This window comes from Apium graveolens, chromosome 1, assembly GCF_009905375.1.
Source record: "Apium graveolens cultivar Ventura chromosome 1, ASM990537v1, whole genome shotgun sequence".
Lineage (NCBI taxonomy): Eukaryota > Viridiplantae > Streptophyta > Magnoliopsida > Apiales > Apiaceae > Apium > Apium graveolens.
The window spans coordinates 30,422,217-30,430,016 of record NC_133647.1 but is presented as its reverse complement, the minus strand read 5'-3'; the positions used below and the strand labels follow the sequence as shown (position 1 = coordinate 30,430,016).

General features: G+C 34.1%; 2 protein-coding genes across 3 annotated transcripts; one reads left to right on the top strand and one right to left on the bottom strand.

Annotated features, from left to right (window-relative positions):
* Positions 1 to 96: 96 nt before the first annotated feature.
* Positions 97 to 1,570, bottom strand: LOC141662388 (uncharacterized). Its single transcript, XM_074469215.1, has one exon. It carries the CDS (start codon positions 1,460 to 1,462, stop codon positions 272 to 274), a length of 1,191 nt encoding a protein of 396 aa, XP_074325316.1. The 5' UTR covers positions 1,463 to 1,570; the 3' UTR covers positions 97 to 271.
* A 2,100-nt stretch (positions 1,571 to 3,670) lies between these two features.
* On the top strand, positions 3,671 to 5,747 carry LOC141662362 (uncharacterized). Of its 2 annotated transcripts, none has more exons than XM_074469213.1 (2): positions 3,671 to 4,638; positions 5,288 to 5,747. In XM_074469213.1, exons 1-2 carry the CDS (start codon positions 3,738 to 3,740, stop codon positions 5,347 to 5,349), a joined length of 963 nt encoding a protein of 320 aa, XP_074325314.1. In that variant the 5' UTR covers positions 3,671 to 3,737; the 3' UTR covers positions 5,350 to 5,747. The 2 variants fall into 2 exon arrangements, with proteins under 2 accessions (XP_074325314.1, XP_074325315.1); XM_074469214.1 differs by having other exon boundaries at positions 5,295 to 5,746.
* Positions 5,748 to 7,800: the final 2,053 nt, after the last annotated feature.

The window sequence follows — 7,800 nt, the reverse complement described above, 5'->3', positions numbered from 1 at the left end:
TTTAGTTGTTATATTATGTTCTTGATGACATTACAGGGAGGGTATTACATGTATTCTCTTAAAATTTGTAAGACTGAAGTCAAGCCTCAATGGTACTTACAATAAAATTCACTCAAATTTTGCCATTATTTCTAACAATAAATAAGAATATTACAGAAAGAAATTGCTCACTGACCTAACTAATACACAGTGGTAGAAACATGTTCCAACTTATTGAAATCCCAAGGTAACTTGTATAGACACACAAACAAGCAAACTCTAAACAAATTCACTAAATCAAGTGATTGATAATAAATGCATTACTATCATGTTTAATTTTCGCAGAGAGGAGGGCTGCCATCACTTTCTCAGACTCATTATAATAATCCAACTCGGGATTTGATATTACGGGCTTTGCCGCGGAAGTGGCACAATAGGGATGTGTATCAAAATCACATTTTCTGCAACGATAACGCCAACAGCCTTCACTGTTTTCCCGACATGCATCACACCTAAACTCGCCATTCAGGTCATAGTAAAGAGTGAGAGGATGTTCATGGTCTTTGCGTTTCACGGTTTTCGGAAGGGAAGCACAATCGGTATGGAGGTCAAAATTACAAGTCCTGCAATTGTAAGTAAATGAGAAACCTTTTTTATGACAACCGTTACAGGTGTAACCATTGCTCTGATCAGGGGATATAATAAGTCTGAGAGGATGGTTAGGATGCGAATTGTGTCGAATCTCTTGTGGCAAATCAAAGCAAGACTTGTGCAAATTGAAGTCGCAGTGGTTGTCCTTGCAGATGTAAGCTGAACCAATAATATTTTCATCGCAACCAGAACAGATTTTCATCTGCTTCTCACGAACTTGAGATAGGGACATGGCATGACCATGAGTAAAATGCTTGGTTTCACTAGTGGCACCTGATTGAGGATTGGTATATGGCATCTTGTGATGATTATGTGGCGCAGATTGAGTCGGGGTACTGTTGTGCTGAGTAGACGTATTCGGGTAAGCAGGATTGAGTTGAGGATTATAAGATTGAGGAGGGTAAGCTGCAGGAATTGTTGATCCAGGAATATTAGGCACATAATTGTGGTGAAAATTATTTTGGTAAGAAGTGAAGGATGGAGAGGACACATGAGGTGACATGTAAGCACAATGGACATGGATGTCGAACTCACAGAGGGAACAACTGTAAGCAAAGCCTGTCCCAAGTAGATTACAAGAATTGCAGAAGAAGGAATTAGAAGGATAAGTTGGATAAGGGGCTAAGGTTAAAGGGTGTGAAGGATGAGAAGGATGAACCAAAGCGCGACTCGCAGTAAAACACTCATCGTGAAGAAAGAAGTTGCACTCCCAACACCCGTGCACTAAGCCTGAAGCCTCAAGTTTACAACCTGAGCAAATGATTTCATGGCCCTGCGGAATCATCTGTTGCTGACGGAGATCATGGATGTGGCTAAAATGTTTCTTTTCCATTCTTCAAGCTTGTAATTGTAATGAGATTAGAATTGGAGGCACAGTGGAATTTTTGTTAATAAATAGATAGTTTTGGAGTGGAATTTTTTATAGTTGACTAATTTCATATCCACAAGGGAACAACTGTGTCCATCTGAATTGGCTTCAAGTTTGAACAATTCAAATCTCAGACCTATTCAGTTCTAAATTATAGCCAATTAAAAAATCTAGAAGGGAATATAGTGGACAAATGAGAAGTCAAGTGACCTTAGATTAAGATGTTTTAGCTTATTATCAAAAGAAATACTAGAGTTTTTGAAAATATTTTTCAAATTTGTTATCAAATAATGCGTAAAGAATATAATATTTGATAATTTTTCTGATAATAAAATAGACATCACATAAATAAATAAATACATATATATATATATATTAGTAAATTAAAACATCACAAATATCACACCACATATCACACATAAAGATTTTACAGACATATATGGGCTAAGAAACCCCTCCTTTATTATTAAATATACATGCATGTTCCAGATATGCTGAACCGTAGATGCATTATTAAACTGGAGATGCAATGGATTATTTTTGGTGATGAGAGTTTACTTTGACTAAAACCAATAAAATCCAAAAACATGTGTAATTACAGATCTTCTTCCGGTACTTCTAACTTGATACTCAACTTTGGTTAGCAAAACTAATACAACTCTGACTTCTTTAATTCTGCATGACAAACATGTCTGGATGCGCGTAGTTTCTTTTCGATGATATCAAAATGTCAATCTTCCTAATTTGGAGTTTATTTAGCTGATTTTATATCATCAGAATTAGTGCTTATTGTGTGCGCATACATTAGAAAACCCGTTTATATTTTTATCAAGTGAATTATTTAATTTTCTTGATTGCAGTACCTCGTGTCTGAGATCCATTTAAATCAGCTGGATGCTAGACGGTTAGATCACATATAGTTACATTACATTTTTCTATATTTATAAACCGCGGGTAGCGTGTTACAGTATTACTAATTAATGTTAATTATTCTAAGATTTACTATATTCAAAAATTTAAACTAAGTTTTTAGATTTTAATGCAGTTTATATTCAAAAATTTAAACTAAGTTTTTAGATTTTAATGCAGTAACTGAAACTGATACTGGATTTCTTTTTTTCCCGGGAAATGCTATTTTCATAGACAACATTTTATTTTCAAAGGAAACAAAGTATGACAACCTTGTTGTCCTTGCATCCCCAATAACAGCGAAAAGGAGAAAAAAAAATGTCAGGATGATTTTATCTTTAATGTTTTTCCTTCTCCAAAAACAAAATTTTTATTCTAAACATTACATTTCGTTTTTCAATAGTTTAAAGATATTAATTAAAAAGTCAACTCCAAGCTAAAAACAAGACTATTCTCCTCCTATATATATATACATAGATATACATGTAACAATCCATGCTCACTTAGGTTGTAGAAAATCATCATTTAAAAAAATAAAAATACATAATGACTCATTTGGTAAATTAGATTTTATTTGAAATTCTGAATTTAATTAAATAAGCTGTTTGGGAATTTGGATTTGGATTTTATTTAAAATCCAGAACATTCGAATATTAGTATAAACATGAGAATTTAAATGACAATTCAAATTCTATCATTTGAAATCCCTCATTCTAATTTATTTTATTTTTTATTATATATAATTATAAAATTTAATTACCCAATTAAACACGAAATTGCACAATTTTTTTATTTGAAAAATCATTGAAATTTGATAAAATAATTTAAAGCGATTATGTAGTAGAATCATAATAAACTCACACTTATCCAAAAATATTTCACACTAAAATTAAATTTAAATTTTTTTTTTTTCAAATTTCAATTATTAAACGTTTTATTATATTTAAATATAATTATTATTCTACACTAGCAACAAATTGATAAAATTTTATAATAAAATCAACTATTCTCTAGGGTTCTAGAGTTTCTTGAAAAAAGACTATATATATATATATTACAATAATACTGCTATATGTGAAATCAGAAATGCTTGTGCAGTGAATATTAGTACTAACTTATAATTTTTGGCATGTTAAATATTAAATTGACATCTTACCCATGATAGTCAACATGTGCCAGCAAACAATCTCCACCTATCATCGTTTGTTGACCAAGTACTTCATTTAGCAAGTCAATGACTTGCCTTACATAATCAAATTCTTTGCAAGAAGTAGAAGAGCAAGCAAACTCGAAACACAAAGTTAGAGAGATAGCTAAGTATTGATCAGAAATGGGAAGGGTGAGTAACTCTGACTTACTTGAAACATCAACACCAATTGTAAACCATTTTAGCCATCAACACCAACTTCAACTTTTCCGACAAACCCTCAACCTACCTACATGTTCTGCTTGCAACCTTAAATCTTCCGAAATCATGTATGCTTGTCTTACATGTAACTACTATCTTCATCAAACATGTTCACGACTTCCTGATAAAATTACTCACCAATCTCATTCCCACCAGCTCAAAGTCACATTCTCACCTCCTTATCCTAACCAAGTCTTTTCTTGTGATATTTGCAAGAAAACAGGCGCAAACCAGTGGCTTTATCGTTGTGATTTTTGCGAGTTTGATGCTCATTTGAATTGTGGAAGCACTGTCCAAGTCGCTTCACAACAACAAAATATTCCAACTCAGAATCAGAATCCATCCCCTACAGTTTCGGCTGAGCAGATGTTCCTGAACAGCTATAATAATAGTGTTAATGCGAATTTGGCAGCTATTGCCATGGGAGTAAATAGACAGCAGAATGAAATGATGAACCAAGTTTTCCAGCAAACAGGTAATGATGTTACCTCATATAACAGGATTCTGCAGGGTCTAATGGCCGGTGGAACTGTTGGCGGTACGAGCCAGATGCAAGGACTGATGGGTGGTGCTGGAAATCATGCGAGCCAGTTGCAGGGACTGATGGGTGGTGCTGGTGGAGCTGGCAGTCCATTGCAGACACTTATTAGTGGTGGTGCTGGTGGTGTTGATCTGCAGTCTTTGATCGGTGGTGGTGGTGCTAGTGGTGTTGATTTACAGAGCTTGATGGGTAGTACTGGTGGTGCGGGTACTGCAGATCTGCTTCAGTCCTTGCTTGGTGGCGGTGGTAGTGCTGGTGCTGGCTTGCTCCAGGGTTTCTTAGGTGGGTTAGGAGGAGTTTAAATAACCCTTTTCGCTTAGAGATCTTGGATCAAGTTTCAAACACTTGCTTTGCTTTTGTTCATTTTTATTATTTGTTTCTTTGACCTACTTTTCTTTCATTTACAAATAAAAAGTATTTTGAAAAGTTTTACATTTTTCTTTTCCAGTGTTGAAATATTTTACTTTAATTAATATTATAAAGATTACTATGTTATTTTTCGTTTATTTACAAATAAATGTACTTGAAAATATTTTATCTTATCCTTTTTCAATATTTAAATATTTTATTTTTAATTGGTATTATAAAGATCACTATGTTACTTTTCGTTCATTACAAATAAAATGTACTTGGAAATATTTTACCTTATCCTTTTTCAAAATTTGAAAGTTTTACTTTCAATTAATGTTGTAAAGATCACTAACTTGGGCTAGTAAATGTGTTTCTTTCCGTTCATTCACAAATAAAATCCACTTTGAAATGTTTTATTTTATCCTTTCTCAATGTTGAAATGTTTTACTTTTAATTGATGGTGTAAAGATCATTAACTGAGACTAGTACGTGTGTTCTGATTTCTTGTGTTAGTTGTACGTTGTTAGATATATTTGATAATGTCATGTCTAATATGATGTCTAATATGATTTGTGTTTAGTTTTCAGATCTTACTTAAACAGGACAAATCAGTACTTAACTGGAAATCAGCACTTATACTGAAGTCAGAACTTAAGTTATCAGAACTTAAGGTTCAGGAGATATTTATCAGGAGATAATATCAGTACTTAAGGAGACTTTCAGATAAGGAATGCGGCTGATTGAAAGGAAAGAAGATCAAGACAAATGCAAGAAGAGATATGCATGAAGAAGGAATTCTATGAAGAATATAATACTTGGAAGAAAAGATAACTGATTAATATATTTTAGGAAGCAGAATTATATTTCATATCAATTAGTGATTATCTTGTAACTGTGTAGTATATAAACACAGACATAGGGTTTACACTATAAGTGTTATCAGTATCGAGAATAATATTCATTGTAACCCTAGCAGCTCTCGTGATACTTTGTTCATCACTGAGAGAGGACAGTTCTACATTGTAACAGAGTTTAATAAAGTTTGTTTTCTGTTACTTGTGTTCTTTGAATTCGATTTGATTGTGCTATATATTATATTCAACCCTCCTTCTACAGTGTGTGAGACCTAACAAGTGGTATCAGAGCCTATCTGTTAACACACAAACAGTTTAAGATCCAAAAACAATCATGTTTGAAGCAGAAACTCCAACCAAGCCCACCAAAACTGAACAACCTCCAAAGACTCAAATCCATAGTCGATATGAGGCTATTAGAGTTCCCATACTGAAACCATCTGAATATCCCATATGGAAGGTGAGGATGACTATGTTTCTGGAAGCTACAGATCCAAAATATCTTCACAGAATCAATGAAGGACCTCACAAGTCAACCAAACTCGCAGTTGCAGTTGCAGGTGAAGCAGCAAAATCCGTACCAAAGGAGAAGAGTGATTACACTGCTGAAGATATTGCATCAATTGCTAAGGATACTAAGGTACGACACTTGCTGCATAGTGCCATTGATAATGTAATGTCAAACAGGGTAATTAACTGCAAGACTGGAAAGGAGATATGGGATGCCTTGGAGATAAGATGCCAGGAAACTGATTCGATTAAGAAGAACAGGAAGACTATACTCACTCAAGAGTATGAACACTTTGGCTCAAAGCCTAATGAGTCATTGACTGATTTATATGACAGATTTGTCAAACTCTTAAATGATTTGTCACTAGTTGATAAGGAGTATGATCTTGAAGATTCAAATCTTAAATTTCTGTTAGCTCTTCCTGAAAGTTGGGATTTGAAGGCCACAATTATAAGAGACAACTATAATCTTGAAGAAACAACTCTTGATGAAATTTATGGGATGCTCAAGACTCGTGAACTTGAGATGGAACAAAGAAGCAAGAGGAAAGGAGGAAAGTCAAGGGCAATTGCTCTTAAGGCTGAGGAAGAATCCCCCAAAGCAGCTACCTCAAGGAAAGGCAAGGGAAAAGCGCTCATCACAAAGTCTGATACTGAGTCATCAAGTTCTGATAGTGATGATGACTCAGAAACTGAAAGCTTGCCTGAGATGGATACTGATGAAGAGATGATGAAGCTGTGTGCTCTTATGGTGAAAGGAATCACAATGATTGCATACAGAAAATTCAGGAAAGGAAGGAAGTTTTCCAGTAAAGGTGCAAGTTCTAATAAGAAGAGTTTCAGAAAATCTGAAAGCAAAGGAGGGAAGTCTGACAGAGGAGATTACACAAATGTCAAATGCTACAACTGTGGTGAGAAAGACCACATATCTCCTGATTGCAAGAAAGTGAAGAGTGACAAAGGCAAGGCTCTTGTCACAAAGAAGAAAAGCTGGACAGACACTTCAGATTCTAAAAGTGAAGAGAACTATGCCTTGATGGCAAATGCTTATAGCAGTTCTGAAGCTGCTGAGTTAAAGGTACCTCAAACTACTTATGCCTTTCATACTGATGATATTAATGAGTTGAGAAGATATCTTAAAACCATGTTCATTATTTATAGAGATCAAACTTTAACATGTCAAAGATTAACTTCTGAAAATCTTGCCTGTAAAAAGAGGAATGATTATTTAGAAAAAGAGTTAGTCATGTTCCATCAAACTCAGAAAGATAGAGATGATGCTTTCTATGTTAGGGATGAAGTACTTAAAATGAATGAATCTCTAAAAACTGAGTTAGAAAAGGAAAGAGAGATTATCAGGACTTGGACTAACTCTGGCAGAACAACTCAGAATTTGTTAAGTAGTGGAAACTGGAAAGAGGGCTTAGGTTATGGAGAAGATAAGAATGATAAAGGAACTGTAGAAATTAAGCCTATAGTTGTTAAACAAAAGCAAAAGGTAAAACCTGTTAAGTTTGTAGATGTAAAGTCTGATACTGAGAAACCAGAAGTTAAAGAGGAATTAACTTCAGACAAACTAAAACAGGAAAAGTCAACTGAAGTTAACGTAGGCTTAATGACAAAGATACAGCTTAAGCATAACCTGAAAGATGTTAAGAATGTAAACAAGGTAAAGTCACCTAGGAAAAATAGGAATGAAAATGAAGGTGTGAATAAAAGCAATGATTAT